The sequence below is a fragment of the Sciurus vulgaris genome (genome assembly GCF_902686455.1).
Source record: "Sciurus vulgaris genome assembly, chromosome: 4".
NCBI classification, from domain to species: Eukaryota; Metazoa; Chordata; class Mammalia; order Rodentia; family Sciuridae; genus Sciurus; species Sciurus vulgaris.
The window spans coordinates 141139426-141157865 of NC_136464.1; the positions used below are offsets into that span (position 1 = coordinate 141139426).

The 18440-nt window shown below is 42.3% G+C and overlaps 1 protein-coding gene across 21 annotated transcripts in view; it reads right to left on the bottom strand.

The window, feature by feature from the left end:
* The window catches only part of ENOX1 (ecto-NOX disulfide-thiol exchanger 1), a 531147-nt gene that overhangs the window by 144566 nt on the left and 368141 nt on the right, over positions 1-18440 (bottom strand). For all 21 annotated transcript variants that reach the window (XM_079136948.1, XM_079136943.1, XM_079136940.1 and 18 more), the window contains 2 exons: positions 17115-17348; positions 6894-7106 (listed from right to left, as the gene is read on the bottom strand). In XM_079136948.1, coding sequence (XP_078993074.1) covers positions 6894-7106; positions 17115-17348 — 447 coding nt within the window. The remainder of the gene's footprint in view (positions 1-6893; positions 7107-17114; positions 17349-18440) is intronic.

The window sequence follows — 18440 nt, forward strand, 5'->3', positions numbered from 1 at the left end:
TGGCATTTGCAGGCAAATGGATGAAATTGGAGAATATCATGCTAAGTGAGATAAGCCAATCTCAAAAAGCCAAAGGACGAATGATATCGCTAATAAGTGGATGATGACACATAATGGGGGGAGGGAAGGGTTAGTGTTAGGGTTAGAGTTAGGGTTAGGGAGGGGGGCAAGAATGTAGGAAGGAAGTACTGTATAGAGGGTAAAGAGGGGTGGGAGGGGTGGGGGGAAGGGAAAAAATAACAGAATGAATCAAACAACATTACCCTATGTAAATTTATGATTACACAAATGGAATGCCTTTACGCCATGTACAAACAGAGAAACAACATGTATCCCATTTGTTTACAATAAAATAAATAAATAAATAAATAAACAGTAAAAAAAAAAAAAAAAAAAAAGCCAATGTGTGGAGGTGGGAAAGAGGCGAGTGCTAGAAACAAATACTCCATTTTCTAACCAGGTAGCAGCATGTATGTTCAGTGTGATACCAGCATACCTCTTTAAAGTTACCTAAATTATAAATTTACACTTATAATACCCTTTTCTGATCATTTTCATTTTGCATTAAAAAATACAAGGTGTTTGAAAGCAAACTGTACAAGCTAAAGAGTCTTGGTTCTAATTTTCCCATAAATTGCTAAATGACCAAGGTGTCTCACTTCTGCTCCCTGAGCCTCAGTTTCCTCCTTTGTAAAATGAGAGAGTTTGGCCTAATAGGTCTCTAAGGTACCTTCTGGCTCTGTCATTCATGCTCATTATATTTATGGCATGCAATCATCAATTAATATTAATAGATCCTTCTCCACTTTCCCATTCCTTGTCTCCACTTTGCACCCTTCTCTCTCTTTTACCAGGAAGCTTGCTGGGAAAGTACTAAAGTGGGAATATCATGGAGTGCTACATTTTTTATTAGATGCATATGTGTCATAATAAGGCATGCACAACTGATCATGTTGGTATGCATATTTATAAGTGAATGCAGTAGTCCATGCTTCCTGGACTTAAAAACAGCTCCTGTAGGAGCTTTGAAATGACAAGCTTTGCTCAGAACTGAAAAACTAAAAGTGGGCAGGCTGATGGGGAGTTGCTATGAAGTACCAATGTTTAAAAAGCAAAGAAGATCAAAACCCAAAAGCAAAGGAGAGCAAATCCCAAGAGTCTCTGAGTAGGGGAAGTTTTTGCCAAATGAATCGATTAAGAAATGACATAAAGGTGAGACAAGGATGATATGAGGATAAGGTGACATGAGAATAAGATGACTCACTGTGCTACCACTTTTTTTTTTCTTTCTTTTATATGTAGCAAATGAGATCTATCCAGTCGGCCCAGAAGGGAAGAGAAAGCCCCAAGTGTCATACCAGAATGGACCATGTCCTTATTTAACATCTTCCATAACTGCATATCCATGGTCATAAGTGAAAAATTGCCCCAAATGCAAAAGAATGGATACTGTACTCCCCAAGCCACTGGCTAGGTTCAGCTACTGCCCTTCAAACCAAAGCTTAAATGAAAACAGTGCCTATTTGTCATGAGTGTGGGTAACTGCTGGTCCTGTGGTGAAGACTAGAGATATGAAAAGGGCTAGAATTTATGCAGATGTTGGCAGAGTTTATCACCATCAAAGTTAGAAGATAACTGCTGGATTTTGATGTAGAACTTGACATTACTTTTTCTTCTTGTTGTTGCTGTTGATTGCTACTATCTTTTTGAGAAAATTTTGTAAAGCACTTAAATTCAGGAATAGCAACTCTGCTTTCTTTCTCCTAAATGGCTGGAGAGCAATCCAGGTGGATCCTTATTTTGCTTTTCAAAATAAGCAAAGATGAACCTGACGAGACAAGGAGGAAGTGCACCTTGTCCAGCTCCATGGACAACTGCACACCTAAAGCTGCCTTTCTTTGTTCAGTCAACTGGCTACTTCAAGCAAAATGTATAAAGGAGTCCACCATGCTTTGAGCTTTGCAGTGTACTGGTCTTTCTGGGAAGGTGGTAAATAAGCCCTCCTTCAGGACACCAGCTGAGTCTACTTGCTATAACAAGCTACTTTGTCAATACCCCTCCTTCCAGGATGCACCAGAACAACTTCTCAGCAGTCTCGGCTGCTTGATGGACAGGTTGCCACTGGATGCTGTGAAGAGTAGCACTGGGTGGGAGCCTCAGGGATACTGCTGAATAATCGGGAGCTTTCCTACCATCTAAGAGAAAGTGAGCCAAGTGGCCATTTCTTGAATATGAGTGCTAAATAGTCCTAATCTCATTTTAAATGAGAGTCAAATGTGATTCCTGTGGTGTTTGCCTGGAATATTAATGCAGACAAAGAGAGGGTATGATGGTTTCTGCTTTTGGAAAATGCAGCAAGGGTGTCCATCACTGTGAACATGACCAGTTCTTGTTTTCAAAGCAGCCCCAGAAAGCTGGCACCAAACCCATCTCACCACAAGGAACTGAGTTTGGGAAAGCAGAAAATGCAATTGAGACACACAAAACAATTCCACCAGAAGGACACTCATCCTGGAAATGAGACACATTTCAAATTCACAGGATGATGAAATGTATATGTACCTAACATATTAGTCAGGCTACTGCTGACATTTTTATGGTAAATGTGAGGATTTGGTTTTCTTCATATCCAGGAAGTAGTCATCTTTAAAAAAACAAAAAACAAACAAACAAAAAAAAACGAAAAAGAAGAAGAGGAGACTGGAAAAATCTGAAGTTGCTCAAGGAGATGCACAATCTTCCTGTTCTGCTTCAGGGCAACTCAGGCTACATTTAAGGTATCTCTTCAAGTCATCCTTAAAAAGCTAGGTTATCAAGGATGCAAGGGAGGGCCCCTGGACACTCCACAGCTGGGATGTTCCCCTAGGCCAGCACTGCTGAAGGTCGGGATCAGCTGTGGTTTCCACAATCTTCTTAGTATCTGTTGACTGTTGAAATATTTCCCAGGATCAGATTACAGGGCCAAGAGGGATATCCCAGATAGTAATGGGTAAATGGAAAGGCTCGTGGAAGGGCACGAAGTGGGAATACAACAGCCTGAATTTCTCTGTTGGGTCTTCCACCCCAACTGTCTTCAGATCCCCTAGCCTATTACCAGTGGTCTGGTAAACTGCAATTTCTAAGAACAACACAGCTACTGAAATCTGTCTTTGATTTGATTCATTACACATGCAAGTAAAACCCTCTTGCCTGTGGATGATGCTAATACCAAAGCCAAACTGCCCAGTGAGGTCTCCAGAAACTTTGAACTCACTTTTCAGGCTTCCTTCTTGTCTGCCTACTGATTTGCTCATTGCTCATTCATTTACTCACTGTATCATCCAGCCAGGATTTGTTGTGTGTGTGTGTGTGAATATATATATATATATTTATAGTTACATATATAAATATAAATACACACAATGACTGAAAAAGACTTGTTTCTTCTCTTCCTGGTACAATGATTAAAAGCAGACAAACCATAAAATCATCATCCCTTTGGATAAGGGTTACAAAGGACCTGGGGATAAGATGTAGTGGTGGTAATTCGACTAGAAAAAAGTGGACCAGAAAGAGCTCTCTGAAGCGGGCAGTCCTTCAGTCAAGACCTAAAGGGTGAGAAAGACTCAAGCATGCAGAGAGGAGGGAAGAGCCCATCAGGAAGAGCGAACAGCGTGTGTGAAGTCCTGGAGGCGGGAGGCAGCTCTGGGGGCTCAGGAGGAAGGCTGCCAGTGGATGATACACAGCAGCACTTATCTCAGAAGAGGAAGGCACAGAAAGTTTTGTGGGCTGGAAAGTTAGTAGTATTTTAAGTGCAACAGAAAGCTACCCAAGGGATCTATGTGCATAAGATAAGCTGATTTATTACCAGATGGTGAGTGAAAAACAAACTGAAGCAGAGTAAAGGTATAAAGGGAGGGACTATGTATGGTGGCACCTCAAAAACTTCCTTTGTAGCCCACTCTCCCGCTTCTTCCTAAATATAGGAACTGAGTTTAATTCTGGAGAACAACAGGTCCGATTAAAGCTTTTTATTTCTCACTTTCCCTGGAGTTAGGAGTGGCTATGAGTAAGTATCCTGCCTACTGAGACATATACAGAAGGCAAGGGGGATCTTTGGGCAAGTTTTGCTTTCTTACTCGAATGATGCAACTCCTTCCACTTGCTTTTTTCTTTTGTGAAAAAGGAAAAAAAAAAAAAAAAAAAGACATAATGGCAGGAACACCAGCAGTCATCCTGGACAACAATCTAGGAAAAACTAACAGCATCACAGAAACCTTAGCCCACACAGACCTGAACCACTGAACCAGTGCCACTAAGACCTGTATCCAGATTTTACTTTGTGCAACAGAAGAAGAAGAAGAAGAAGAAGAAGAAGAAGAAGAAGAAGAAGAAGAAGAAGAAAAAGAAAGATGTACATCAATCCTATTTGTTTAAGATACAGTTTGGTGGAGAGAAAGGGGTGTAGCTCAGTGGTAGAGCACTTGCCTGGTATAAACAAGGACCTAGGTCTAGCACTGCAAAGAAAAAAAGAAAGAAGCAGTATGGTGGAGATTTCTATACTCACGGTGGACACTGTATCTAAATGACACACTAGGCAGTTACAGTTGCCCAGGCAGCATGGACTCAAGCAGTGGCCATCACAATGGCCAAAGAGGGGTATGTTTTTCAAGGCAGAAACAAAAGGACTTCCTGATGCTGGGATGTGGGATCTTATAATGGGGGAGGGAGGGTGTAAAAAAAAACTTACAAGATTTCAGCCCAAGAATTCATTAAAATGGGCAGAGGAATGGTTTGAAGAAGAAAAGGAAGAATTCAGTTTTTGTTATTTTATGTTGAGGTACCTAAGAGGTACCAGTGATGGTGATCACTGCTGTGGTTCCCTGCCATGCTCCAGCCCTTCCCTCCTTAAGAGTGAAGGCTCCTCCTGGTCAGTTCCTCTCATGCTCAGGTGTCCAGGCAGATGTCCCAGGGGATGAGGCCTCTGGTCCCCAGTGTTTTCTGCTCAGTCCTAAGACTCATCATCAGGAAGCCCAGTATTGCTGCACATCCATCCAACTTCCTTTCCCAATTGGGCTTCACCGGTAATAAAAATGCTGACATTTGGGGTTACACATGTTACATTTTCACGTGTTTCGTGTCAGGCTCTCGGTTGTTTCAAAGACGGGCTACCGAACGCCTGCATGATGACAGGTCAGCGTGCTGCATTCTTTCAGTCAGGTCACGAGGGCCTTGTTTTTACTGGTGCCTCTTTCAATAGCTATTGCCCAAAACACTGAAATTCTCCTCTATTCTACTCCACAGCTGCCCTCCTATCTTCATGGTTAGTGCCGAGGGCTGAGTCTTCCCTGTCCGGTGAGACTTTAAACAACTGCATGAATGGCAAGCTATTCAAAAGTGATGTGAGTGAGCACAAGGTAACAGCACAACAACCACTCCACCGCTAGGGTATGTGGCTTCCTGTCCTAACTCTGCAGAAACTGTAAAATGGCACTGTTTTGCCTTGTCCTCTCTTCATTTCTCTCTTACTAAGCCACCTTTACCTTCCCCCTGGCCATTAATTCATTACTTTTTCCCTTCTTTTAAAAGCTGAAGACAATGCTAGCTTTCTTTATTCTCTCCTTAGTAACCCTAATTTTAGAACTGCTGGCCATGCACCACTGGATCAAGGGCCAATCTTCAGGGCTGGCGAGTGTAGGTAAGGTGGTGTGATACCAGTCTGAGACAGGGCAGTTCTATTTTTCTTATTCTATTTTTTTTTTTTTTTTTTTAAGACAAGTTATTCTCACGTTGGATATCTGGTCACTTATCAAACTTTATGTTTGAGACTCCATGGCATTATACTGTATGCTGCTATAAAAACTGTCTTTTGACAATAGAGTCATGTAAGATACTCTTACGAATATTTAAGATCCAGGTTTTTCCTGCCCCTCTTATCACCCATCCTAACAGATAGGTTATCTTTTGGGTTTACACTGATTGGAAGAGGAGATAGGCATTTTAGCACATTGTATCACTGCAAATAATACTTATCCTCAGAATGAATATGTAAATCGTACATGCTGCTATTGCATGCGGGCCCCTGCACCTGGTGTGGAATGGAGCCCGGCATTGTTACAGTGTCACTCAATGGCTTTTTACCAAGCAAGAGAACGTGGGCAGCTGTGATGCATTATGCTGCTGTGACGTTGACTACAGACACAGACAGAGTGCCCACAGAAAAAGTAGACGCCCTTTTTTTTGAATAGAGCCCTGGGTAATTACCTTGACTATTGTTCTATGAGAAAGCCCCATTTATACCCCTTCATCAATTTAGAATCTAGACATGAAAAATCACCGACATTAAGTAGTTAAGGCAATTTGCTTTCCAAATGAAGAAAGGACAAAAAAAAAAAAAAAAAAAAAAAAAAAAAAAAAAAAAAAAAAAAAAACAAACTCTACTCCTGAGTTACCCATGCAGACAGCCGAAGCTCACCTCAAATAAAGGATCCTGAGGAGTTTATCTGCAGACCCCCAAGACAATGTGTTCAGGGTCTGCTTTCTATCGACAGCCCTAGGAGGACACATGAGTGTGTGGACAGCCTGCAGATAGAGGGTGGCACCTCGGGGTGGTGTGACCTGTAGTGAGTCCAGCAAACACAGGTATGTGTGGCAAGCCCTGCCCTGGGGTCCAGGCCTGGTGTTCCGAGGAAAAGCTACAGAAACTTTGCTCACCTTGATAAGTAAGCTCCCAGGGCAGGGTCCATGTTCCTCCAAGTTGCCACAGAACATGAAATAGGTCATGAGGTTTGTTATTTGATGTGGAGTAAAATGGGAGATTATTGAACTACTTACCCCCAAATGAGAACATAAAATGAATACAAAAGAAAAGGCAAAATCACAGTGAAAGAGATGGCCCCCAAAATTTTACTTACATTGGGTGAGGATCCCAGTTAAGGCATTTTTAAAATTCTCCTTGGCCTCCTCCATCTCTTGCTCATGGGTGGCTTTTTCATTCATTAGCCTGCGGACGTGGCTGTTGGCTGACTGTACCATGGAATAAAACTGGTTTGCAGAACGCCGATTCACTTCCCCCCTTTCAATCCAGGAAAGCAGTACTGTGATAGCTTCGGAGAACTTGCTATCATCTGGAAATAGAAAACCGCCAGGTACAAATCATGCCAAGGTGAGAAAAGACACTATTCTGGTTCCACTCAAAAGGCAACATGTGAGGGACTTGGGGGTGCACACCTGTCATCACAGTAACTCAGGAGGCTGAGGAGGGAGGATCCTAAATTTGAGGCCAGACTGGGCAATGTAGTGAGGCCCTGTCTCAAAATTAAAAATAAAAAGGGATTGGGATGTGGCTTAATGGTAGAATGCCCCTGGATCCTATCCCTAGTACTGAAAGAACAAAACAAAACATACAACAACAACAATAAAAACACAGTCCACTCTGATGGATAAATTTTCAGAACTTGACAAATTATCCTTCCTGCGACTGACTCTTCTTAACTTCTCTTTTCCAGTTAACTCATGGTACCATGAAACCATCCCTGAAGGTTCTCACTCTCACCTACCAACTCCAAGGACTCAATCGCAGGACATTTACTCTGGGCATTCTTGGCAATAAGTTACAGCCCCATTCTTATGCCAAATCTTGATTACTCTTTCTTAAAACTGACTTGAAGAACAGTTATTAACCTATTTGGCCCCTGCTTCACTTCTTTATTCTCTTTCAGAAATATTACATGAAGGTACCAGTTTTCTGACTTATGAAATTAGCTGAGTGAGTGTCACAATGCAAATGACACATTATTTTAAAACTAGTTGTAATGCAAGATATTGTTCCCAAGGTAGTAGTAGGAATAAGTCACTTCTGTTCTGCAGTTCAAAACTAATTTCATTTTAAGGTTAATATAAAGATATTTAATTAGGCTGAAAAGTATTTCCTTGTTTTTTTTGCAACAGAGAACATGCTCCCTGAGGTGGCTGATGTTTTCTTGAATGGCTACTACAAAGTCTCTTTGAACCTGGTGTGAGGCCTGGGCAGTGGGATAGAAAGTAGGGAATGAGGTTCTGCTGTAAATAAATGATAAAGTTTATTTCAAAGAAAACAATAGACTTGCCTGTGTGGGACTGGTTGCTGGAACAGACCTGTGTTGTATGGCTTGGAGGTGGAGAAAAAGCAAGTGTGAAGGTGATTAAGTTAACGAGAACTGGAAGTTGTGTGTCAGTTATTACATTAATCGATCCGACAACTGCTGAAGGCTCTTTGCATATTTTCTAGGCAGACTTGAGGGCAGAAGCCTTTCATATGTATTTTTCTACCTTTGCAAACCAAGACTTAGGAAAAATACCCTACATTTATTCAAGTGAAGGTAGACCCAGAATTCTAAAAATCAGGAAAAACTAGACTGCAAGATTCAGATTCTTATTCATTCATTTGACAAATACGGAGTGCTACCCTGTGCCTAGCACTGCTTGCTCCCCTGGAGGACTAGCAAGAGTCCTCCTGTGCTGTGCACATCTATGCACGCGTACACACTCCAGATGGATGGACAGAAGGTGATTCATGTCTGATGAAGGGATTCAGTTTTTATTCAACAGATCTTTAAAAGTCAACCATTATATTGTTATTTGTATTCCATCTGTAGAACTTCGTCAATTTCGTGGGATGCTGTACAAATATCTTCAGTACTAAGGTCCTAAAGACATCCACCCAAACTGAGGCATGGCACAGTATGTTTGCTGCTTACCCAGGGGGTGAAGGCACTGCATGAAGGCAGGACTCAGCCCAACTCAAGGCTGTGCAGAGTGAGCTCTGCCTTCTCCAGATGCGATGTCACTTCTGCAGACGTGCTGCTGACCAGACACAATTCCAGGCCCTCTCTTGTTCAGCAGCTGCCCTCTGGGCCTGGGGATCAAAGCATTTTTTTTTCCCCCTTTCCTGAGCAAATGGAATTCTTGGCCCTTACACTTGAATCAGAGGAGATAACTGCCTGGGGATGCCCACAGAATACCCTGCAAGTGAAAGACTTGAGTTTCCTTGAAAATCTCAACCCACAGGCACAGAGCACACCCAGTAGTACTGCTGGCTCATGCAATTGTGTTAACTCTGGAATTTCAGTCTAAGTTCAACCCTCAGTGAACTCTGGCTGCAGTGGTTTCTTATCTCATTTCATGGACCGAAGCGGCTTGTGTAAGATAAAATCCATCATACAACTTAACATTACGCTCAGCCCATGGAGAGGCCCATAATTTAGCATTATGTTTGTGAGAGGCCCACTGCGACCGTTACAGTCAGAATAAATTCTGCCTCCCTCCACACTCTCTACCGCTCCCCCTGCCAATATATGTTAGGAGAATGGACCTCGGAACAGACAGCAGAAATAAACCTAATGCTTATAAGAAATCTTTTTTTTTTTTCCCTCTTAAAAAATAACAACAAAAAAGAACACTGACTTCATGTACTATTTTTCACCTTTGCTGAGACTTCGCTGTACAAAGCACCAAGAAAGAAAAACCCTTAACGTTCCTGAGACTTGCAGGGGAAGAGAGAGAGGGGTGGGGGGAGGCGCCTCATCTTTCTTTCTCTTGCACATGGGTAGTTTTTCCTTTTCTTGCTCATGGTGGCTCAGTTCATAAATATACTAAGTTACTGTCAGGAAGAACACACTTAAATTTTAAAAATGTATGTTTGCTCAAGTGGTCTGAAAAACACATTTTATTGCTCTTCACTCCTAGACCTAAGCTAAGCACAAGTTACAGGCAGCAGATTATAGTTAACTGATAGCTTCCAGAAAGGAAACAACACCCTTAGGATTCAGCAACTGAAAATCCACTATTTAAAAGTGAGTAGCCAAGAGGTTTTCTAACATTTTAACTTATACCAGTAGGCAAAATTCCATTAGCCTAAGAGAAATGTAGAGTTTTGAAAACTCTCAACTTTGTCTTCATTTTTGAACTTTCTGATGACAGCAGAATGATGTATGACTGATGTAGTGATGTTCAGTTTAAATTTAAAACACATCAGTTAAGGCATGCTTGGTAACTCTGGTCAATATTTGTTGCCATATAAGAAGTGACTTTAATTTATATTAATTAAGATGAAGTCAGTAACTCCCTGTGGATGGCTACAGGAGCACATTGAGAGCAGTCATTTTCAATACCCATCTGTAAATTCAATTTTGTATTCAGTAGAAAGATCACTGAGAAAGCAGAAAACAATATAAACTAATTTAAACAGGATTTAGATTGCAGCATTATTAAAGCTATTCATGCAGAAAGAAATTAACACTGCTCATAAAAATCACATCAAAGACGCACTTATAAAAATTCCAAGCACTTTCCATGAACATGCTTAGGCATAACTCTGAACATGGGTGCAGTTTAGAAATTAGAATGTGCAGATGTACTTTTTCCACAGTAAGAATTGGGGAAATTGCCATATTATGGAATGAATATGGACCATTTGCTCAGTAAAACTTGCCCAGCATAGTCTAAGCAGAGCCCTCACCATGTCACACCTGGATGACTGTAAATGTTTGCTTTCTGGTCTTCCTTCCTGTCTGGGTAGAATGGTCCCCCCATTCCTTTGTCACAGCCCTGGCTAAGCACTACGGCCATGGCTCTGCTTTTGCACTTGCTGTGCTCTTCTCAGAGGGACCCTCAAGCTCCTGTCCCCTGGCCAGGGTCATACTTCCCTTAAGATTCAGCTGCCCTTTTACAAAGGAAACTTCAGCAACTTGGCTTGCATGGGCAGCCTCTTTCCTATGTCCCACTCCTCCCCACGTGCCCCACTGACAGTCACTTTGCATAGAAACTGTTGGTTCATACCTCCTCATTCTCCTGTTCTGAGGGTCTAGTATGAGAATAAAACTTCCCAGACATATTTCAATTTTTTGGTTGCTTGGAATTTTTTCTTTGTAATTTATACCTTATTATGCTCTGTTTCTCACAGACTTCTAGTGATTAGTACTAGAAAGCTACAATTTCAACAAATGAGAGTCCAAAAGGATGGTAGTTGATAATAAAAATTTTAATTCCATGTTAAGGAATATTTTCCCACATTTCATTGTCTACCACAGAAAAATGTTCTCAGGGTATTCAAGCTGATTGCTCCTTTTATGCTTCAAGCCTCTGAGGTCATTATCATTGGCTATGAAAGTCAGGAATGATGTCAGATAATGGCACAGAGGCAAAGCTTGGTTTTACTCACCAGATTATCAATTGATTCCAAAAAATTTTTGAAAGCATTTGTAATCCTGGAATGGTGGTAAGCACTGCTTAGCCTTTTGAGGAACAAGTAGTATGATAATGATGATCTATCATCCCCCTATGTTCCCGCCTCCATCCACGCCCATCTCATTTCATTTCGGCTTATTTCAGACTTTGTTGTTTTCCTTCCTTCTCCCTGTCTTCCATGTTTATGAGTACCCACCACACGGTAGGCATTTAAAGATTGCATGTAGGATAATTTCTGCTATTCAAAGACCACACACATGAGCATTCTTTGGGAGCTTGTTAAAAACGCAGGTTCAGCCTTTCTCAGACCTCCCAACTATGAATCTGCATTTTCCCCAAGTGACTGACAGGTATACCGAGGTTTGAGGAACACTGGAAGAAATGTTCAATGAAGGCCAGATAAGTTAGCTAGGCACTAATCTAAGTTAAGACATAATGAAAATCTTAAGTGCAAAGCAGTAGCTGAGATACTAGAGAATACTGAAAGGATCTGATGTAATTTTGAGGAGCTTTGGGGATCCCTGTCCCTAAATCCCCAATGCCAATGAAAGAGTAACTGACCAGGAAAGAAAGAAGTATCCAAGACTTGGAAATGAGCATAGCGATTAGCAAATCCTTTCAGTGGAATGCTTGGCATGGACTAAGACCCCCACCCCGCCACCCCAATTTATATTATCTGGTTCTGTGTGGTATGAACTTTTACTTGTCTTTAGGCTATTTTATAATTCTGTAGGAATAGAATATAAATTGTGGAAAATCGATAATGATGTAAACAATTCCTCTCTGTAACAATGCAAATGTAGAAAAATTTATATCTTCATAAAGTACATTTTCCTCTAAGTCCATTTTAGTGTCTTACAGCTTCCTCTTTAATTAATGAGTTAAATAAAATCATCAGCACCTGCTCACTTTATATCTGTAAGACAGATTTTAATTTAAATTTGTATGACTTCACTGATAGGCCCTTTAACAACCACTGGAGTTCACACTCCTCAAAGGCGGGGCTCCTGCTACAGTCATATCTGAACCCCAAGGTGTGGCAGAGAGGGGTGGGCACTTGATGAATTCTAATCAAAATGATATGTGGAAAATGATGGGGGAAAGAACCAAACTGGAAGTAGTTTTTTCCTACTTTTTTGTGTACTCAGGGAGATACAGGCTTGGATTTCAAACAGTGATAGACTCTAAGCCATATCATGAACATGGAAAATTAAACCTAAGTGGGCCATAGTGTTTTTATTTATGGTTCTATACAGGAGCAAAAGGAGGTGGTTCCATGTTTGAACAGAAAGAGAGAGAGAAAAAATAAAAAGACATTTTATAAAACTTTTCAAAGAAATGAGGATATAGACACACAGTAAAAGGTGTATCTATACATCTGTCAGTGATTCCTGGCCTTGGTGACAGCTGGACATTGCTTACAGAGTACAGTTACACGTTGATCTAAGTAGATTTGGAATTTCAGCATGGTCAACACATTGCTGCTACTACATTCCCAAAATTCCACTGTGTGTCCCTGTTATGGTTTGAATAACCTATCCAAAACTTGTGGAGAAATTAAATTGCCATTGTGATGGTATTTAGAGATGGGACCCCTCATGAATGAATCATGCCATTATCCTGGTAGCATGCTCCTGGTGAAAGGACAGTCCCATCTTCTCTCTGTCTTGTGCACTCACTTGCTCTTCCTCCTTTGGCCATGGGGTATTGTGACATAAATGCCCTGCCAGATGCAGGGGTTATGCACTTGAATTTGAGAACCATGAACCAAACCAACTTTTATTGTTTATAAATGATCCGGACTCAAGTATTCTATTGTAGCACTGGAAAACTAAGACAATTCTCAAATGTGTTTCCATTTCTGCTCGATTAACCATGCATCAATTAACCAAATCAGATAGCATAAAAGGATATATAAGTGGCTACTGCTCCTCCATATAGCCAACACACACATACACACACACATTCTCCCCAATTATTTAATATCTGTAAAAATGAGAAAATTAAGGGGGTAATATGAAAATGTACTGGTTATTTCTGCTTCAGGACCAAGCAAAATGTTTCTAAATGAAATGGCCTATCTTGCCTCTATGAAGGTCAATAACAACTAAGCAAGTGATTCTCAAACAGGCTCCTGTGTTTCATATTCCTCTTGCCCGAAGAAGGAGTTCCGGCTTTTAGCTAATGGAACGCCCACTTGGCTCAGAGCATTATCGATTTTTACTTTCATGGAACCATAAATATTGACAACCATCTCAGTAAAATGCCAGTACCTCCCCTCCCTGCCCACCTCCCTCTGGCAGGCTGATGCTGGGCCACTCTATGTAAATCTCAGTCCTCTGGAAATGATGAGTGCGATCCCAGGAGGACTGGATTCTGGATGACACACAAGAGAATCCCAAGGGCACTGCTTGCCGAGTCTTCTCGGAACTTCACCTGACACAGAGAGAAACTCTTCATTTCAACACATAATGAAAGATTATGTGCAGCTTTCCAAAGGGGAAAAAGTACACAAAAACTTTTTAATGTTCTTGCCCAGAGAAATCCCCAGTGAATTAGGATATAATCCTTCCGCTGGTCTAATCAATCTTCTTCCTCGCACAGCCCAAACACAGGGCTCCTCCAGGGCTGGATGGTCTGGGCTAGACACACTGAAATTCATTATCTCATCTGCCTGGTGCCACTGTTTCCAATAAAGTGTAATTATGGTGCTATTGAGCTCCTTCTCACTTTCTCAAAGCCATGCCATAAACTTTGGGTCCGTGCGCCGTTACTTCCCTGTCAGTCTTCATTAGGTTGAATTGTCTCAGAACAATGTCTATTTAATCAGCAGGGTGCCCACTGATTTTCTTTTTTAGAATTTATATTACTGTAATAGATGCTGGGTGACTTCATGCCTTAGACACTATGCAATTACAACTCAGTGTTTCCCCTGGCTTCCTAAGGCCCGCAGTCAGTGAATGGGAGCGACCTGGTCCCAGAAGATGCCCCCTCTCTCAGCCCTACACTACCCCACTGACTAGGCTATCTCTCTGGGGAGAACACTTGCATTTGCCAACTTAAAATAGTATACCAGTATCATAGTATAACAGTCCCAGTATAGTATGTGGCAAGTTCAGAGTGATTTGTTATTGCCTCTAACCTCTGTAAGGCAGGGGCTTATATGGTACCAAGACATGATAAAATGCTCAGTCAGTGCCTCCTGAGTGACTGGAGCAATGGCTGAGCTCGCATCCCTTCCCTACATTTTCTTCCACAGGAAGCAGCATTAGTGGCCAGGAAAGTGCCATGTCCACATATCAGAGAGATGAAGCGAGAAAGGAATTCATTTCCTGAACACCTACTATGTGTAGTTGTAGCACTGGCAGGACACGGAGAGTCTTGTGAGCCACAATAAAGACTTGGCTTGTACAGGTTTTGCTGAATGAAGCTTATCTTCAAAAAGAATATTGTAAGAATAAATAAGTACGATGTAAAATGGGAGAAAATGTCTGTAATAAACGGAAGATAGCAAGATTTCTCTGGGGAGGAAAAAAAAATCAAATCCAATTAGGTATCTTCAGATTGCTTTTTCACTGCCTTTCTGACACAGGTTTCTGTACCTTACGTCTTGACGGCATTTTATATCCCCACATCAGTGAAATCATCTTCAGGGAAACAGTTTCGTTGGCTCCTCCTGTCTGGCTTTGCAGTGTTACAAGGAGCATGGAGTGGATTTCCTCTCTGAGGCAGCCAATTTCCTAAGCAATTAAATGCTGTTTATATTCCAAACTCTGTGCTTGGGTTGAAATTGTCAAGCTTGATATTACCTGACTCTTGCCTAAGATGTATCCTCAGCTAGTTCATTCTACTGTAACAGCCATCTATTAAAATTTCCAATCTGTTCTCTCCTCAAGGGATCACACAGTACTTGGCAAAGGTACAGCTTCCGAATTTTGCAAATTATACTCATCTATATAAATATATATTTTTGAAATGGCAAAGCTTGCAAATTACTCTACCAAATTGACATCCCAATCTGCTATCCTCTAAAAGGAGAGGCAAATGCCATGTACTGGGCTGGTTTCTTAAAAAAATAACATAATATAGACTCCAAACTTTCATGAAATTCCTCCAGGAGAGTACACCACCAAGGGGGTTAGTTTTTGTCACTTCTAGGGATGGACATGACTGAATACAGTTTAGTCCATGTAGATCAGGAGTTGAGACCACATAATGCACTGAATATTAAAGAAAAAATTATTTGTTTCAATGAAATTTCCCGGCTGAGAATGCTGCTCTTTCTCATTTTGGACACTATTGGTGGTTTCTAGGCTGACTGGAGGAGTGAGGTGATGTCTGTATTTACATCATGTGTGATTTTTATTTAGGGGGCAGACACTGCCTACATATTTATGCCTGACAGGCCTTCACAGAGCAACAAAACATGCACCAAAAGTGGTGGTAAGAAGTGCTCCATGGTGACAAAGGGGCATTGCAGGGGCAACTATGGTTGATTAGGAATTCCCTGAGGTTAGAAGCACAGGCCTTTTATTTTAAAGCACAGAATGTCATTTTTTTTTCATCTTTCTAAAGTAGGTGTCAGGCAACTCTTCAGATATTTTCTTTGGTGAAAACATCCCATCCATTAAGACACTGCCAGCAAGCTAGCTCTGAAACACTCAGGACTGGCCACACCCCTCCTCTCTGAAACTGATAATGGCCTCTCCACTGTTTATGAAATAAAACCCAAATCCAGCAATAGCCTTCCAGGCTCCACTGTCTGGCCCCAGACTGCTTTTCCAGCTTCACTTTTTTCTGAAAATGCAGCACCTGGGCCAAATTCCTCCCCACTTCCCAAGTGTCTTTATTCCTAGGGCTCCAACCTCTGGCTAGGGTGCCTTTATGCCTTCTACTTTTTATAATTTTTGGAAGAAAATCTTGTTTATTCTGCCAAGTTCCAATTCTGCCTGCTCTGTGAAGACTTTCTTGACACGAAACCTTCATCAACTTTGTTGCACTCCCGGGGTTCCCAAATACTGCACAGCCCTTGGCTGATGGCCATGCCATTTGCTTCATTTCACAGTTATTCATTTACCTGTGGACACTTGCCTATGGCAACTGTGACCTATGCTAGTCCTGACAGTATCCAATGACCTGAGGATGGTCTGACCGCTGTTTGCCTATAAAACGTCCAGATGTTGCTTGGTTCACACAACATTGGTCAAAAACAGAACTGAATTCACACACACATATCATCCGAACATCAAAACCTAGCCTCTTCTCAATCACCACGAAGTTCAGTGGGGCAGGCGAAGGGGCCCATGTGTCCTTAAGCCCAGGGGAAGCCTCAGCAAACATCCGAAGAAATGAAAGAGCTCTCTTCTACAGCTCCTCCTCTGTAGGTGTCAGGAGGGTTCCTTCACCTCCAACTCTGAAGACAGGGCTCCATGGAAAATAGGGATCCTCCTCTATCCTGCACGGACCCTACCTAGCACAGTTTCTGACACGTCTCAAGAAGGCATCAAGAGGAGGGTCTTGTAGATGCAAACTCCACAGAGCTCTGGGAACACTAGCAACTGCCAGCCCACAGGAGAAGCTGCTTCCTAGGCTCATCGACACTGGGGCAGAGGACAAGGGCCTGCTCTTGGATCTGGTGCTGTCCGCCATTCTGCCCCTCATTCAGTGAGTTCTGTCACATGACGGTACACATACGTTGATGGAGAACACAGGAGAGAGCCATGGGAAGGGCAGGGCTCTGTCCCGAGCAGAACGATGAAGCCCAGGTGTGGACACTTCTGCTCACATGAAATCAACAGGAAAGGGGCAACAGGAGCACACCGGGCTCTGGCGTTTGAGGATCACTGCTTTCTCTTTCTGCAGGCAGTGGCTGTGGTGCAAGAAGAAGAGCCAGCGCACTGGCTTCCTACCTTTCAGCTTCTCCGCCAGCAGCGCAGCTTCATGCTCCGAGTAGTGCATTATCGCTGGCGGCGAGGGCGGCCGGAGCCGGTCCTCCTCCAGCTTGCGCCGGTGCCGCTCCTCTCGGGCGCGCATCCTCTGCTTGCATTCCCACTCATAGAAGTCGTCCCTGGCCTGGGCGAAGTCTACGTGAAGGCGGCCTGAATCCTTTTTGTCGGTGCTAGACCCTAATCGCATCCGGTAACCTGAAACCAGTGGAAAGTCTGGTTATATCAGGGTCATAATGGGCTCACCTTTGGTCAAGGCCCTCACTGGTGCTAGGGGAACTACTTACTCCTTTGCCCTCAGGACAGGACATCTTTCCCAAAAGAGATGGAAAGCACTTCTCCCCAGAGACCCTGGAGCCCTACTTAATTAATTAAGCCTATTACACATATGAGGATGAAGATAATTCTGGGAGGTATCTCAGAGGGTGTCTTAATCATGTTACAACCTAGTGTCACCAACAGAGAATGATCTCAAGGAGCACGGGTCTAATGCTGGTAACTCCTTCTTCCTTCTGGCTTCCAGGAAGCTCAAAAACAAATTTGGCATGTGGTGTATGTTTTTCTGCCCTTTTATGGCTTTGATTTTTTTTTATTTCAATTTACTATAACTCTATTGCATAAGCACTCCTAAAATCTTCATAGAAGGGGGGTGGGAGGTATGAGTAAATAAAGAGCATCTATGATATTTAAAAAGATCTCCAAAGTAAATTCCAGAACACCTCACTCAGGCTGGTGCTTCATTCCCCTAGAAAATGCTGCTGCTCAGTTTTCTCTCAGCAGCTGCAAAAGCCACAATTACCAAGGCAATTTTGCAATGCTGTTTTATTTCCACTTATCCTCTGGGGCACGCAGGAGAATATTTTACCTTCAATCAAGAGGCCTCAATGCTGCCTCCCTCGCAGCCCTGCAGCACCTCATCTTGCATGCAGCGCCACACAAATTGTCCACACAATCTTTGAAGGCTGCAGGAGCCCCATGCAAGAGCCCAGAGCTAGGCCAAAATAAGAAGAAAAAAAAAAAAAAAAAAAAAAAAAAAAAAGCATGGGGGTGGGTCTGGAAATCTTTGGGGGGTTTACTGTGAGCTACCAAACTTATAAGGATTATGAGCGAAAACTTGATCTGAGAAATCAACACAGGACTGAAACCAGCCAGCCAGCCCAACTTCAAATGAAGAAGAGTTGACTTTGAGGCTGTTCTTCAGTTTGGGCTACTCAGATTTTCAGAACATAAATTCAGGTCCCAGCAGGAACACGGCTGCCAGGGGCTGCCAGAGGAGAGAGCAAAATAAGC